The sequence below is a fragment of the Rana temporaria genome, chromosome 10 (assembly GCF_905171775.1).
Source record: "Rana temporaria chromosome 10, aRanTem1.1, whole genome shotgun sequence".
NCBI classification, from domain to species: Eukaryota; Metazoa; Chordata; class Amphibia; order Anura; family Ranidae; genus Rana; species Rana temporaria.
Window position 1 is genome coordinate 147,105,585 of NC_053498.1, and position 17,048 is coordinate 147,122,632.

The following is a 17,048-nucleotide window of genomic DNA, read 5'->3' on the forward strand; positions in this document are numbered from 1 at the left end:
CCAATTTTTTAAGCAACAGCAGGGCAGGAGAATTTTGGGGGCAAATAGGATTTTCCCAGGACTGTCACAAGTAGGGCTGGGGGGAAAAAAAATGATTTAAAATCGTATAATCGAGTTGCAAGGTCAAATCGAAATCAAATCGATTTGCTGAAAAAAATCTGATTTATTTTTTTTCTCACCAGGACCGGCGCTGACACCGCGCCGGTCCTGAGGAGCTGCAGGCAGGAGTTTTTAGGCGAGCAATGAATACAAAGCTTCCTCCGATTGGCTGAGGTGGAGAGTGTCATGTCATCTGCCCATCTCTTTGCCTCAGCCAATCAGAGGAAGCTTTGTATTCAATCATAAAAGTAAAAAGCTTCCTATGAATTGCTGGGCAGTGCTCAGTCTGACTATTTTATTTTGGAATGGGAAAGTCTCCGCCCACTGCCGAAAACTCTGATGCCACGCCCCGCATATCACATGTAACCAATCCCATCTCTCACCTTATAAGGCATATCTCCGGTGTGGGTCACCATATGAAGCCGCAACTCCATCCGTCTTTTAAATACCTCGTGACAAGACGTGCAGCTAAACACCTGCAATGGTAAAGGGAAAAACTTTAGAGCGAGATCGGAGCCAGGTTTATTTTTCCAATCGCATTTCTTTATCAGTTTCCGTGGTAGTCACCCCTCCCCCTCTTCGGGATCCTCAGTCCCCCCCAAATCACACCAGAGTCCTCAGTTCCCCCCCCCCCCCCCATTACATCTAAGTTCTAAGTCCCCTCCACACCCATCAGAGTCCTCATTCTCCCCCCCCCCCCCCAACACCCAATCACATCAGATTCTTCAATCCCTCCTCCCATTACAACAGAGTCCAACCACCATCCTTTATTCACTGGAGGACTTATTTTCCTTGTGACCTTATATTTGTATATCCGCGTGTAAAAATATCAAGCCAGCCGGCTTTAAAAACGATTCCGCCCGTCCTCCCGGGATGATAGCGTTCTAGTGTTGGTGACGTCAGCACGCCTCTCCTCCCTTTGCCGTTTTGTCAAATGTTGACGTCTTCCAGGGGCACGAGCGGCGTGCGTGAGTCAGCACGCCGCTCGTGCCCCTAGAAGACGTCAACATTTGACAAAACGGCGTAGGGAGGAGAGGCGTGCAGACGTCACCAACACTAGAACGCTATGTGGTGGAGGATTCCTTTCTGCGTGATCACGGCACATCTCCTGGGTGTTACATTGTGCATAACCACCATCCTTTATTCACTGGAGGACTTCTTTTTCTTGTGACCTTATATTTGTATATCCAGTTTATCTGCATGGTCTACTGGAGCAAGAGGCTGTCCTTTTACTTTTAGAACTTTTCAGCACTGTTCATATTATTCACGTAATTGTGTCGATTTATGTTTGGTCCACATTTATTATCAACATTTTTTGTGACTTCTTATTTGTACATCCAGCTTATCTGTACGGTCAGAAGAAGCGGGGGGCTGTTTTTTTTTTTACCTTTAGAATTTTCCAGCACGATTTTATGTTATTCACTTACTTGTGTTGTCACATTTTGGGTTCACATTTAATATCAACAATTTCTACGGTTTAGGTAACCGCATTTGCAGCGCAGCTTTTTATATATAATTATAACATTCTTATTTTTGTGTGTGTCTCACATGGTTCGTTGCAGCAGCAGTCACGTTTATTTGTATTTATATTATTGACTATATCTCACATAGACAGCGCAGTATTTATTCCACATATACAGGCATACCCCACTTTTAAGTACACAATGGGACCGGAGCATGTATGTAAAATGAAAAATGTACTTAAAAAGTGAAGCAATGCATTTTTTCACTTCTAGGCTGTAGTGTGGGTGCCAGGGGCTATAGGGTGGGTGCCAGGGGCTATAGGGTGGGTGCCAGGGGCTATAGGGTGGGTGCCAGGGGCTATAGGGTGGGTGCCAGGGGCTGTAGGGTGGGCGCCAGGGGCTGTAGGGTGGGCGCCAGGGGCTGTAGGGTGGGCGCCAGGGGCTGTAGGGTGGGCGCCAGGGGCTGTAGGGTGGGCGCCAGGGGAACACTCACATGTAAATAAGCTCATCGAATGCAAGGGGGACCGCTCCAATCTATCCCCCGGACATCACGCTGTGCACAGAGGACAGTGCTGTGGAGAGGCTGGATGGCATTCTGTGGCTGACAGGGAAGTCGGAAGAACCACTGAGTGGATGTGATGTCACTGAAGGTGGGGACGTGGCCAGGATACAGGAAGAGCACACTGGAACAGGGCAGGCTACGTGCTCAGAGCTTCAGTTCCGTCTAGTGTGGGTGCATGGAGCGGGAATATTTTTTACTTGTGAGGCACTTTACGTACATTCGCGGGTATGTCTGTACTCGCGAGTGTACGTAAAGTGAGTGTCCGTAAAGCGGGGTATGCCTGTACTGTATTAGATGCATGGGTTGTGACCGGCTCTGAAAAGCTCTGTACTAACCCATCAGATTATCGTACGATCGTTTTCACAATCTGTATTTTTCGTACATATTTTCTGATCATGTGTTCGGGTCCTTTGGACTCACCTGTTCGGTTCGGCTCATACAGTTCCGGGCTTCATGTTCCAAAAGGTTTTCCTTCCTGAAGTAGGATTTCCCGCACTTCGTACATTCGAAAGGTTTCTCCCCCGTGTGCTTTCTATGGAAAAACAAAACAATGGCGTCTCAGTGTCATGATAGAAAACTTCCAGCAATAGCAGAGGGGTGGCGCTCAAAGCATTGAACCTTCTTCTGTAGTCTATTCTAAAAGCCAAAACTTTTTAAAGTTTTGGACACAGAGTGGCGGCGGGGTCAGAACCCCCATTAAGTTTATTTTGCTGCCCGTGTCCCTGTTGGGGAGATTTGCACCATTTGTCCCGACGACTGTTGTCCTGGGACTTGAGATATCAGAACAGGAATGGAGGAGAACTCTTTCAAGTGGGGTGGGGGGGGGGCACCTGTGTGACCTTTGTGTAAGAGGGGATTTTTAAAGTGTCAAAATAAAAAAAGTACTGTATATACCCAAATATAAGCCGAAACGTATTGATTCGAGTATAAGCCTAGGGTGTCCATCTGCATGCCTCACTGTGCTTCACTGTGCCCATGCCTCACTGTGTCCATGCTTAGACTGACGTTTAACATGGGAGTCTATGGAAGGGGTGCCCGGCTTTGGAAAATCGGTGCTCCCCAGTCGTAGGTCCCTCAGACAACAAACTTTGCAAACCTGTAGAGGAGAAATGGGGCTACATGTGTGCCAAGCTCCGGGTCCAGAGGACCTACGACCGGCTGGTACCGGGTCCCCAAACTCACCAGAGAAATGACCGCTTAAAGTGGAGGTTCACCCGGAAATATACATTTTTAACCTTAGATCGATGTTCATTTTGTGAAGGGGAATCGGGTAGTTTTATTAAAATCTAAGCAGTACTTACCGTTTTAGAGATACATCTACCCGATTCCCCTAGACAAAATGATCATGAATATAATCTTAATTTTTTTTTTTTCAGGTGAACTCCCGCTTTAACATGGGAGTCTATGGAAGGGGTGCCCAACTTTGAAAAATCAGTGCTCCCCGGCTGTAGGTCCCCCGGACAACAAGCTTTGAACACTTGAAGAAGAGTGGGGCTACACGTGTGCCAAGTTTGGGGTCCAGGGGACCTACAGCGGGCCGGTACCGGGTCCCCAAAGTCCGGGAGATCAGGCACAAAAAAGTGACTCGAGTATAAGCCAAGGTGGGCATTTTCAGCACACAAAAATGTGCTGAAAAATTCAGCTTATACTCGAGTATATACGGTAAGTAGAATCAAAAAAAAAAATAATAATTTTAAGTGCCCCTGTCCCCGTGTGCTCGCACACAGAAACAAACGCATACGTAAGTCCTGCCCACATTTGAAAACTGTGTTCAAACCACACGTGACGTGAGGTGTTCCCGCGAACGTTGGAGTGAGAGCAATAATTCTAGCCCTAGATCTCTACTCTAACTCAAAACATGTAACCAGTGTACTGAAGACGGCGCCATTCCACAAGCATGTGCAATTTTGAAGCGTAACATGTTAGGTATCTATTATTATTTGGATATACCGTATTTATTGGCGTATAACACGCACCTTCACTTTAAGAGGGAAGTTTCAGAAAAAAATTAAATAAAAAAAACAAATTTTAAATAACGAACTGTGAAGCAAAATAAGGGTCAGTGCCCATCTGCAGCACCCACCATTGCCATCAGTGCAGCCTGATTGATGCCCATCCATCTGCAGCCTTGGAGGGGACAGGGAGGGGGGCCTCCCTTGATTACCTACAAGAAAATCTCCTGTTTACACGGCAGCCTCTTTAATAGAAAGTCCCGCCTCCTTTGATGGACAGAACAGTCGTCCAATGGCAGCGCCGGAGACAGGGCTTTCTATTACAGAGGCCGCCCGTAAACAGGAAATTCTCCTCCTCTATGTCCGGCACTCGTCCTGCCTCCTCCCTGTCCCCTCCAAGGGAGCAGCCTATATATCTTTTGTGCCCCCCCCGGCGCTGGGAGATCGTCGAGGGCCACAAAAGATATACAGTTCCAGATAACCAGGTGGGCTGTTCAAAACCGGAGCGCAGGCCGCGATTGGCCCACGGGCCGGACTTTGGACATGCCTGCTCTAGGGTTAAAAGTAGGGTTGTCCCAATACCACTTTTTTAGGACCGAGTACGAGTACCGATACTTTTTTTTTTTTTTTTAATGTACTCGCCGATACCGAATACCGATACTTTTTTTTAAATGTGTCCCCAAATGCAGCCATGTCCCCCCCCCATATGCAGCCATGTCCCCCCACATATATGCAGCCATGTCCCCCACATATATCCAGCCATGTCCCCCCACATATATCCAGCCATGTCCCCCCACATATATCCAGCCATGTCCCCCACATATATCCAGCCATGTCCCCCCACATAGATGCAGCCATGTCCCCCCACATAGATGCAGCCATGTCCCCCCACATAGATGCAGCCATGTCCCCCCACATAGATGCAGCCATGTCCCCCCACATATATCCAGCCATGTCCCCCATACCTAATGATGATGCCGCCGCGTTAATCACCGTGCGGCGAACATTACAGGCAGCTTTCGTTTGAATAGCTGTTTTCCTTAAAGGACACTCCCCCTTGCTCGGGATTGGACAGATCCGTCCAAGGGGGAGTGTCTATACACGGCGCGGCGGGCAAAACAGCTATTCAAACTAAAGGTGCCTGTAATGTTTGCCGCACGGTGATTAACGTGGCAACGGCGGATTTGCGATATACGGCGGCGGCGGTGGGGGGGGGCAAGTATTCTATTTAGGCATCAGGGGTATTTGCGGGAGTACAAGTACTCCCGCAAATACTCGGTATCGGTCCCGATACCGATACTGGTATCAGGACAACCCTAGTTAAAAGGTTGAGAAAGCCTGATCTAGGGTGAGCATGGCCTTGTTGCATTACCTGTTATGGACTTTGAGATAATACTTGCTGAGGAACTTCTTGTGGCATATGGGACACTCCACGGGGGCGTTGGCATTTTTTTTGTTCTTCAGCTCTTCCCCATCAGCCATGGAGTCATTGGTGGACGGTTCCAAGGGAACGATCTTCTTTGGCATGCAGGACCTCCTCCTGGAGCTTGGCATCTTCCTCTCCAGGACAAAGTCTTCATCCAGGTCATCCTCCATATAATCGGAGCCATCTGCTATGACGTCATGGATCTGGTCCACCTCCAACTCCCACTGCAACACAACAGACACTTCTTTAACCACTTCCATACCGGGGGGCACTTACGCACCTTCCTGCCCAAGCCAATTTTCAGCTTTCAGCGCTGTCGCAATTTGAATGACAATTGCGCGGTCATGCTACACTGTACCCAAATGACATTTTTATCATTTTTTCCCCACAAATAGAGATTTCTTTTTGTGGTATTTGATCACCTCTGCGATTTTTATTTTTTGCGCAACAACTAAAAAAAGACCGAAATTTTTGAAAAAAAAAATCAGTTTTTATTTTTTTCTGTAATTTTTTTTGAAAATAAGTATGTTTTCTTCTTCAATTATGGGCACTGATATGGCGGCACTGATGGGCACCAATAGGCGGCACTGGTATGCTGCACTAATGGGCATTCATAGGTGGCACTGATGGGCACTCATAGGCGGCACTGGGCATAGATGGGCACTAAGAGGTGGCACTGATGGACACTGGGTGGCACTGATGGACACTGGGTGGCATTGCTGGGCATCATTTCAGTCAGTGCCCATGTTGCCAGTCAGTGCCCATTTGTGGGCACTGATTGGCATCGATTGTGTTAATTTTTTTTTTTTTTATAATAATTGAGCACCGGGGGGGAACTCCCTGGTGGTCCAGTGTTGGCATCCGAGGTGGGGCTGCGCTAACAATCAGCGCGAACCCCCCCTGTCAGGAGAGGTGCCGATCGGCTCTCCTCTACTCGCGTCCGTCAGACGCGAGTGAGGAAGAGCCGATCAACGGCTCTTCCTGTTTACATCGTGATCAGCCGTGGTCGGACACGGCTGATCACGTGGTAAAGAGCCTCCGCCATAAATAGAGCTTTCTTTTGGTGGTATTTGATCACCTCTGCGTGTTTTTTTTTTTTGCGCTATAAACAAAAATAGAGCGACGGTTTTGAGAAAAAATGCAATATTTTTTACATTTTGCTATAATAAATATCCCCCAAAAATATATAAAACATTATTTTTTTTCCTCAGTTTAGGCCGATACGTATTCTTCTACCTATTTTTAAAAATAAAATAAAAATAAAAATCGCCATAAGCGTTTATCGATTGGTTTGCGCAAAATTTATAGCGTTTACAAAATAGGGAATAGTCTTATTGCATTTTTATTAATTTTTTTTTTTTTTTTACTACTAATGGCGGCGATCAGCGATTTTATGGCGGGCACTTCGCACAATTTTGACACATTTTTGGGACCCCATTGTCATTTTCACAGCGAAAAATGCATTTAAAATGACAGTTGCAGTTTAGGAGTTAACCACAAGGGGGCGCTGATGGGGTTATGTGTGACCTCATGTGTGTTTACAACTGTAGGGGGGTGTGGCTGTAGGTGTGACGTCATTGATTGCGATTTCCTATGAAAGGCAGGGCCGGTGCAAGGATTTCTGCCTACACAAGCGAAGCTCCATTTTGGCGCCCCCCCCCCCCCCCCCCAACGGCCACCCACCTCCCTTGCAAAAATGTTTCTTTCAATAATTTTTTTATATAAAAAAACACACTAATTTGTGCTTTTGTAACCACGCCACACCAGAAATTCTTAGTATAATATACACCTTTACATTACACAGCACCATACACCACTGGACCCCTTTACATTACATAGCACCCTGCACCTCTGGACCCCATTACACAGACACCCCCAACAGTTCAGACCCCCCAACAGTGCAGACCCCCACAGTACAGACACCCCTATAGTGCAGACCCCCACAGTACAGACACCCTTACAGTGCAGACCCCCACCCGACACAGTACAGACACCCCTACAGTGCAGACCCCCACCCCTATAGTGCAGACCCCCACAGTACAGACACCCCTACAGTGCAGACCCCCATACCCCACAGTACAGACACCCCTATAGTGCAGCCCCCCACAGTACAGAAACCCTTACAGTGCAGACCCCAACCCGAAACAGTACAGACACCCCTACAGTGCAGACCCCCACCCCTATAGTGCAGACCCCCACAGTACAGACACCCCTACAGTACAGACCCCCCTATAGTGCAGACTCCCACAGTACAGACACCCCTACAGTGCAGACCCCCACAGTACAGACACCCCTACAATGCAGACACCCCTACAGTGCAGACTAGAGGTAGACCGATATGGGTTTTTCTCTGGCCGATACCGATGCCGATATTTCAAAATTGGGGCGGCCGATATTTTTTTTTTTTTTTCATTATCTCAGAAAATCTAGGTTGGGGAGGAGGTTATTGTTTAGGGTGGAGAGGTAAAGTGCAGCCTATCAGTGTCCAACAGTGCCACCTCATTAGTGTCCACCAGTTCAGCCTGTCAGTGCAACCTCATCACTGCCTACCAGTTCAGCCCATTAGTGTCCATCAGTGCCACCTCATTACTGCCCACCAGTGCCACCTCATAATTATTAAAAAAGAAAAAAAAATACAATCTTAGTCATTTTAAGGAGGGGGGTACAGAGAGGTGGTTGTGGAGGAGGGGGGTACAGAGAAGTGGTTGTGGAGAGGGGTGGGTGGGGATGCATTGTGGAGTGGGATGGATGGTGCTTGGCGTGGGTGGTGATGCTTTGTGGTGATGCGTTGTGGAGAGGGATGGATGGTGCTAGGTGCTGGGTGGGGATGTGTTGTGGAAAGGGATAGATGGTGCAGGGGATGCGTTAGAGAGGGATGGATGGTGCTGGGTGGGGATGTGTTGTGGAAAGGGATGGATGGTGCAGGGGATGCGTTAGAGAGGGATGGATGGTGCTGGGTGGGGATGTGTTGTGGAAAGGGATAGATGGTGCAGGGGATGCGTTAGAGAGGGATGGATGGTGCTGGGTGGGGATGTGTTGTGGAAAGGGATGGATGGTGCAGGGGATGCGTTAGAGAGGGATGGATGGTGCTGGGTGGGGATGTGTTGTGGAAAGGGATAGATGGTGCAGGGGATGCGTTAGAGAGGGATGGATGGTGCTGGGTGGGGATGAAGATGATTGTGTTGCATTGTGAAGATGGATGAGGATGACTCTGTGGGGATGAGAGTTACATTGTGAAGAGGATCTCCACAATGTAACTCTCATATCCACCCAGAGTCATCCTCATCCATCTTCACAATGCCAGCCTGTCAACCTCAGCCAGGTTTCCCTTTAAACAGGAGTTTAATTAAAGTCTGCAGGGGGGGGGGGGGGGCACAGTAACACACACAATTTCTGTGACTTACCCTCCATCCATGCTGCTTCCTAACATCAATAACATCATTAGCATGTGACAAACCCGACCGTGGCCAGCACTAGCTAAACTTCTCTTCTCTCCTGGTGAAGGGAGCATGCTGGCTGCTTGTAATTTTTTTTTGTGATGGACGCTGATGAGCTGACCAGCCAATCTGCATGCACATGATAGGGCTAGGTGCATGCAGATTGGCTGGTCAGCTCATCAGCGTCCATCACAAAAAAAAATTACAAGCAGCCAGCATGCTCCCTTCAGCAGAGAAGGAAGAGAAGTTTAGCTAGTGCTGGCCACGATCTCCTGCTGGGGGGAGTTACTAGTCAGGCAGCAGAGACTCTGGAGCGGGACACCGGGCGCCGGCAACTCCGGACAATAAAAAAAAAAAAAAAGTCATTTTTTCGCCCCATCCCAGGCTGCGGACCTGCCCGCCCCAAGCGGCCGCTTGGTCCGCCTGGTGGTTGCCCCGGCCCTGATGAAAGGGATCACACAATCGATTCCGCCGCCACAGTGAAGAACGGGGAAGCTGTGTTTACACACACCTCTCCCCGTTCTTCAGCTCCGTAGGACCGATCGCGGGACTCCATCGGCGATTGGGTCCGCGAGTCCCGCGGCCATGGAAGCTTCGGACCGGGTCGTGTGCACACGGCGCGCTACCCCACGGCTGGGCTTAAAGAGCCACGTACGTGTATGTGCCCAGCCGTGCCATTCTGCCGACGTATATCGGCGTAAATGGGTCCTTAACCTCTTCAATACCGGGCTTTTATACCCACCTCCATACCGGGCCTATTCTAGCACTTCTCTCCTACATTATTATTATTATTATACAGGATTTATATAGCGCCAACAGTTTGCGCAGCGCTTTACATCAGGGAAGACAGTACAGTCACAATACAATTCATGTACAAATCATAATTTTTTTGCTAGAAAATTACGCAGAACCCCCAAACATTATATATGTTTTTTTAGCAGACACCATAGGGAATAAAACGACGGTCATTGAAACCTTTTATTTTGCACGGTATTTGCGCAATAATTTTTCAAACGCCTTTTTTTTGGAAAAAAATTGTTTCATGAATTAAAAAAATAACAAAACCGTAAAGTTAGCCCAATTTGTTTTTTAAATATGAAAGATTATGTTACACCGAGTAAATAGATACCTAACATGTCACGCTTTAAAATTGCGCACACTCATGGAATGGCGCCAAACTTCGGTACTTAAAAATCTCCATAGGCAACGCTTTGAAAATGTTTACAGGTTACCAGTTTAGATTTACAGAGGAGATCTAGTGCTAGAATTGTTGCTCTCGCTCTAACGCACGCGGCGATACCTCACATATGTGGTTTAAACGGCGTTTACATATGTCGGCAGGACTTGCGTGTGCGTTCGCTTCTGCGCGCAAGCTACTGGGGACAGGGGCGTTAAAAAAAAAAAATGTTATTTCTTTTTTTTTTTTTACATATTTATTTCTTTTTTTACACTTTTTTTATTAGATTTTTTTTTTTTTTTATTATCACTTTTATTCCTATTACAAGGAATGTAAACATCCCTTGTAATAGGAATGTGTGTGACAGGTACTCTTTATGGAGAGATGCGGGGTCAATAAGACCCCACATCTCTCCTCCAGGCCTGAAAGCATGAAATCGGTGAAAAAAAATTCACCGATCTCATGTTTACTGTTGCTTAGCAGCCGCAATCGCGGCTTTGTTTACTTACGGGGACCCGGGCGTGACGTCATCACATCGCGCCCGGGTCCTCCGACGGTCATAGAGATGACTGGTGACCATCTGGTCACCAGTCATCTCTATGCTTCCTGCGAGCGCCGGACGATTCGTTCTCCGGGCCCCCGATGGCACGGGAGAGCCCGGAGAAGCACCGGATGACGGCGGGAGGGGGGGGATGTCCCCTCCCGCCGCCTGTAAGAACGATCTAGCAGCGGAACCGCCGCTATGATCGTTCTTACGTTGTGCAGAATCGCCGGCACAAGAGAAGGATATCTGAATGATGCCTCTAGCTGCAGGCATCATTCAGATATCCACCCGCAAAGCCCAGGACATCATACGACGTCCACTCTGAACGGCAGAGGTTCTTTGTGGACGTCATTTTACTATGGGCCGGTAGGGAAGTGGTTAAGTGGTTAAACACCTATGAGGCCTTCCTGACACCAAGGATGGAATTGGGTAACAAGAACTAGGTGGTTCCACAATTTGCACACCTCCCACTCCGTTTCCATAGTTGGATAAAGATGTCTGTTGCCCATGTGGCTAAAAATGGCGGAGTATGTTCCTGACACTCAATGGCTTGCATAAGCTTCAAATGGTCGTTACAGAACAGGCCCAATGGATTGTGGCCACCTACCATCACATGTACCATGGCCTGGAGAGCCGGGAACCTCCACAGACTTACCGTTATACAGTCTCCATCGCTGCCAATACACGGCTCGTTCTTCTGCCCGCGCCTCTGCCTCTTAAACTCCCTCCTCTCCACAATTTCTGGGTCCTTCAAGACGACCTCCTGAAATGGAGTAATCTCCACCGTCCCCTGGAGCAGGGAAAGGCTGCCGTCCTGTTCATTGCCCGGCTCCGCTGGGACTTCACTGTCCGCCAGCACGTTGCCGAGCTCCGATATTCCCTTTAGCGTATCCTCTCCATCCGACTCCTCCGCCTCTTTCAGGTGTCCGTTCAAAGTCTCCAACGTTCCAGACTGTTGGAAAAAATCTTCAGTCCGATCAACGGGCTCAAAACACTTTGGCTGGAACCGTTCACAGACCTCAACAGCTTCAAAAACACCCAATTCCTTGGAGGCCGAGAGGACCTTGTCCACATTGTGATGGGACAGAGTCAGCTCCCCCGTGTAGAGGAAATCCAGGAGGAGGCCCATGACCTCCGAGAAGCGTTCATGGAGGATAATGTTTGGGGAGCGGCCGTCTCCATAAAGGCTCTGGAAGAACGGGCTGCTGCAAGCCAGGATACTCCAGTGGGCTTTAAACTGAAGATCGCCAACGACGAGGGTGGCATCGCAGTAGCGGCCCGCTTCTCTCTGCTTGTTGAGGGCTTGGAGGACCTTGATGCTGTGCTGGATGAACACATTATCCATGACCTGAAGAAGAACACAAAACATTGGAAGATCCTCGTATAGGAGAACGTTCCCTTCACTCCCCACTGAATGGAGAGGCGGGGAGCAAAAGGAAGGCAAGTATGAGGGACTGGAGAGATCTGGTACTTTGTCCTGCATGAGCCAAGGGCAAGGGCAGGATTAAAGGGCAACAGACACATTAACAGCATTCAGGACACGTGAAGCATGCTGGTAGGATAACCCAATAGGAATTCAGGAATGGTGGTGATCTCTGCCCCTACCACTCCTCCCCTACCTTCACCCATCTTTCCTGCCCTTTCCACTCCTCCCTCCTCTTCCCTACAATTACCAATCTTTTCTGCCCTTACTATTCCTCCCTCCTCTTCCCTGCCCTTACCTACATAACCCACTCTTCCCTGCCCTTACCATTCCTCCCTCCTCTTCCCTGCCCCTACCTTCACCCATCTTCCCCTGCCCTTACTATTCCTCCCTCCTCTTACCTACATAACCCACTCTTCCCTGCCCTTACTATTTCTCCCTCCTCTTCCCCTGTCCTTACTATTCCTCCCTCCTCTTACCTACATAACCCACTCTTCCCTGCCCTTACTATTTCTCCCTCCTCTTCCCTACCTTCACCCATCTTCCCCTGCCCTTACTATTCCTCCCTCCTCTTCCCTACATAACCCACTCTTCCCTGCCCTTACCATTCCTCCCTCCTCTTCCCTGCCCTTACTACCTCTTCCCTACATAAACCACTCCTCCCTCCTTCACCCATCTTCCCCTGCCCTTACTATTCCTCCCTTCATAACCCACTCATCCCAGCCCTTACCATGCCTCCCTCCTCTTCCCTGCCCTTCCCTACATAACCCACTCTTTGCTGCCCTTACCATGCCTCCCTCCTCTTCCCTACCCCTACCTTTACCCATCTTCCCCTTCCTTTACTATTTCCCCCTCCTCTTCCCTACATAACCCACTCTTCCCTGCCCTTACCATTCCTCCCTCCTCTTCCCTGCCCTTACCACCTCTTCCCTACACAAACCACTCCTCCCTCCTTCACCCATCTTCCCCTGCCCTTACTATTCCTCCCTCTTGTCTGCCCTTACCACTCCTCCCTCCTCTTCCCTACATAACCCACTTTTCCGTGCCCTTAGGCTGCATTCACACCTCAGCGTACAAAATCGCGGCGTTTTGTCCCGCGAATTGCGGCGACAAATAGCGGCGTTTCGTACCGCGATTTGCGGCGATAAAACGCCGCGATTGTGAATGCAGCCTTCACCCCCTCTATGGAGATGGTTCACATCTCCTATACCGAATGCCGAAAGCCGCCTGAAAAAAAGGTCCGGGACTTTTTTTCAGGCGGCAGGCGTTCGGCGTGGAGATGTGAGCCATCTCCATAGAGGTGCATGTTAAATCATCCCTCTGGCGTCTCGGGGCTGCTGCGGCATCGCACTACAGGCGTATATACGTCTAGGTGTGAACGGGGGCTTACCATTCCTCCCTCCTCTTCCCTACCCTCACCCATCTTCCCCTGCCCTTACAGCTCCTCCCTCCTCTCCCCTACACAAACCACTCCTCCCTCCTCTTCCCTACCCCCTTCACCCATCTTCCCCTGCCCTTACTATTCCTCCCTCCTCTTCCCTACATAACCCACTCATCCCAGCCCTTACCATGCCTCCCTCCTCTTCCCTGCCCTTCCCTACATAACCCACTCTTCGCTGCCCTTACCATGCCTCCCTCCTCTTCCCTACCCCTACCTTTACCCATCTTCCCCTTCCTTTACTATTTCCCCCTCCTCTTCCCTACATAACCCACTCTTCCCTGCCCTTACCATTCCTCCCTCCTCTTCCCTGCCCTTACCACCTCTTCCCTACACAAATCACTCCTCCCTCCTTCACCCATCTTCCCATGCCCTTACTATTCCTCCCTCTTGCCTGCCCTTACCACTCCTCCCTCCTCTTCCCTACATAACCCACTCTTCCCAGCCCTTACCATGCCTCCCTCCTCTTCCCTACCCCTACCTTCACCCATCTTCCCCTGCCTTTACTATTCCTCCCTCCTCTTCCCTACATAACCCACTCTTCCCAGCCCCTACCATTCCTCCCTCCTCTTCCCTACCCCTACCTTCACCCATCTTCCCCTGCCTTTACTATTCCTCCCTCCTCTTCCCTACATAACCCACTCTTCCCAGCCCCTACCATTCCTCCCTCCTCTTCCCTGCCCTTACCACCTCTTCCCTACACAAACCACTCCTCCCTCCTTCACCCATCTTCCCCTGCCCTTACTATTCCTCCCTCTTGCCTGCCCTTACCACTCCTCCCTCCTCTTCCCTACATAACCCACTCTTCCCAGCCCTTACCATGGCTCCCTCCTCTTCCCTACCTTCACCCATCTTCCCCTGCCTTTACTATTTCCCCCTCCTCTTCCCTACATAACCCACTTTTCCGTGCCCTTAGGCTGCTTTCACACCTTGGCGTACAAAATCGCGGCATGCCCTGCCCTTACAATTCCTCCCTCCTCTCCCCTACACAAACCACTCCTCCCTCCTTTTCCCTACCCCCTTCACCCATCTTCCCCTGCCCTTACTAAACAAAAATGCTTATTGCGCAAGCGTTCCAACATGGCCGCAATGCCTTCTAATAGGTTTCCTAATCTGACAGAACACGGAGTCCGTGTTCCAGTAGAATACCGCTACCCATCAGAAAATGCAAAAAAATAAATGCATTGGGGCATACGCAGTAAGCATTTTTGGTTTGGAACATCACTTACGTTACATTTTCTGATGGGTAGCGGTAATCTGATAGAACACCGGCCCCTCCTGGGATTGCCCCCCCCCCTCATCCAGGCCCAGTGTTCAGATTTATGAATTTCAGAGTAACATTAGAAAGTGAGCAGATATAAATAGATATAGTGTATTGATATCTGTGATGCGGTTTTGATGTTACGTTTTGAAAGACGGTGAAACCCAGCAGTAGGAAGGTGGCGGACGCCATGTTTGCACACCCAGCAGTAGGAAGGTGGCGGACGCCATGTTGGCACACCCAGCAGTAGGAAGGTGGCGGACGCCATGTTGGCACACCCAGCAGTAGGAAGGTGGCAGAGGCCATGTTGGCACACCCAGCAGTAGGAAGGTGGCAGAGGCCATGTTGGCACACCCGGCAGTAGGAAGGCGGCAGACACCATGTTGGCACACCCAGCAGTAGGAAGGTGGCGGAGGCCATGTTGGCACACCCAGCATTAAGAAGGTGGCGGAGGCCATGTTGGTACACCCAGCAGTAGGAAGGTGGCAGAGGCCATGTTGGCACACCCAGCAGTAGGAAGGTGGAGGAGGCCATGTTGGCACACCCAGCAGTAGGAAGGTGGCAGAGGCCATGTTGGCACACCCAGCAGTAGGAAGGTGGCAGAGGCCATGTTGGCACACCCAGCAGTAGGAAGGTGGCAGAGGCCATGTTGGCACACCCAGCAGTAGGAAGGTGGCAGAGGCCATGTTGGCACACCCAGCAGTAGGAAGGTGGTGGACGCCATGTTGGCACACCCAGCAGTAGGAAGGTGGAGGAGGCCATGTTGGCACACCCAGCAGTAGGAAGGTGGAGGAGGCCATGTTGGCACACCCAGCAGTAGGAAGGCGGCGGCCATGTTGGCACACCCCGCATTGCTCAGCGCCAACATCCAAACAGCATCACAGATATCAACACACCATATTTTTGATAGACGCTCACATTATTGGAGATTTGACTCTGTGTAGTAAGATGTCCTCATTGGGCGTTCTATCAGAATCACTGATACCCGTCGGATCCTGAAGTGTCTGGAACGCGTGGCGCCGTGGAATGCATGCGCAGCATTTTTATTTTTTTGCTTTAGAACGTCACTTCCGTCGCATATTTTCTGATGGGTAGCGGTATTCTGATAGAACACGGGGACACACAAGGTGGGCAGGAGGGGCGCAATGCCGTATTCCAGGGGTGGGCGCCCTGAAGGGGAAAGGGAGTGGGGCAGTTTGGCATCCTTTCCCTGCGCAGGAAGATTCAGCGTGCGCACACAACTGGCGCTTAACACCCTCCGCACACATGTGGGAACCCCGGCACACAGAACCCGCCGATCACATAACAGACACTGTGCATGCGCAGGACACCCCGCGTTGGCGCCTCATCCCTTTAAAAACCAAACACAGAATTATACAGGTCTTGGGGGGCTGATTTAATGCAGATAACCAGATTTGGAGGAACCCCACACATGGGGGGGGGGGGGGCATGCAAACTCCATGCAGATGTCCTTCCTGGGATGGGAACCTGCAAAGGGAGAATTGCTGACCAGCTGAGCCATAGAAAATCATGGCGGCGCCCCCCTCCTACACTGATGGAGGGGGGGTCTCCAGGACTCACACTCCGCCCCCCCTCCTCTGTGTGGGGGTGTCCTAGAAAGAATACACTCCCCAGCACCCGCTTATATACCTGCCAGTCCCCCGGCTCAGTCTCTGCACCTCCAAGGAAGGTTCCTCTGTGTCCGCCCGAGATCGCGAGATCTCATGTCACGTGACGTCCGGGATTTTCACACAGGACGTCCCGCCGGTCGCCATCTTGGTTGTGGCAAAGCTATTAATGGTAACCCCCCCTCCGTCGCCCCCGGTTGCCGTATCGGGAATGTTATCCTCCCGTAGGCTATAACGACCCCCCGCTCTGGTCTACGGGGCTGCTGGGTAGGAGTCAGGGGGTGGGAGTGAGGCAGGCGGGGCATTGAGCGGCCGCCATCTTGGTTGTGGCAATGTGCGTGTGTGAAGTGATTCTCCCATTGAATAAAACAGTGTGTCACAAAAGTAAGTACACCCCTCAGTCACATTGAATAATACAGTGTCTGACAACAGTAAGTACGCCCCTCACATTTGTGTAAATCTTTTCATGTGACAACACTAAAGAAATGACACTTTGCTATTTTTTTTCAGCTTACAGCGCTCTCACACTTTGACTGACGGTTGCGCGGTCATGCTACGCTGTAACCCCATTTTCTTCACACAAATAGAGCTTACTTTTGGTGTAGGTAGATTCAGTAAGAGTTAGGCCGGCTTATCAG

At 50.1% G+C, this 17,048-nt stretch overlaps 1 protein-coding gene across 1 annotated transcript in view; it reads right to left on the reverse strand.

The window, feature by feature from the left end:
* ZBTB48 (zinc finger and BTB domain containing 48) overlaps positions 1–16,532 on the reverse strand; it is a 33,588-nt gene extending 17,056 nt beyond the window's left edge. The window contains exons 1-5 of the mRNA XM_040326500.1: positions 16,433–16,532; positions 11,316–12,008; positions 5,449–5,726; positions 2,545–2,656; positions 483–575 (exon numbers count right to left, since the gene is read on the reverse strand). Coding sequence (XP_040182434.1) covers positions 483–575; positions 2,545–2,656; positions 5,449–5,726; positions 11,316–12,005 — 1,173 coding nt within the window. The 5' untranslated portion in view covers positions 12,006–12,008; positions 16,433–16,532. The remainder of the gene's footprint in view (positions 1–482; positions 576–2,544; positions 2,657–5,448; positions 5,727–11,315; positions 12,009–16,432) is intronic.
* Positions 16,533–17,048: the final 516 nt, after the last annotated feature.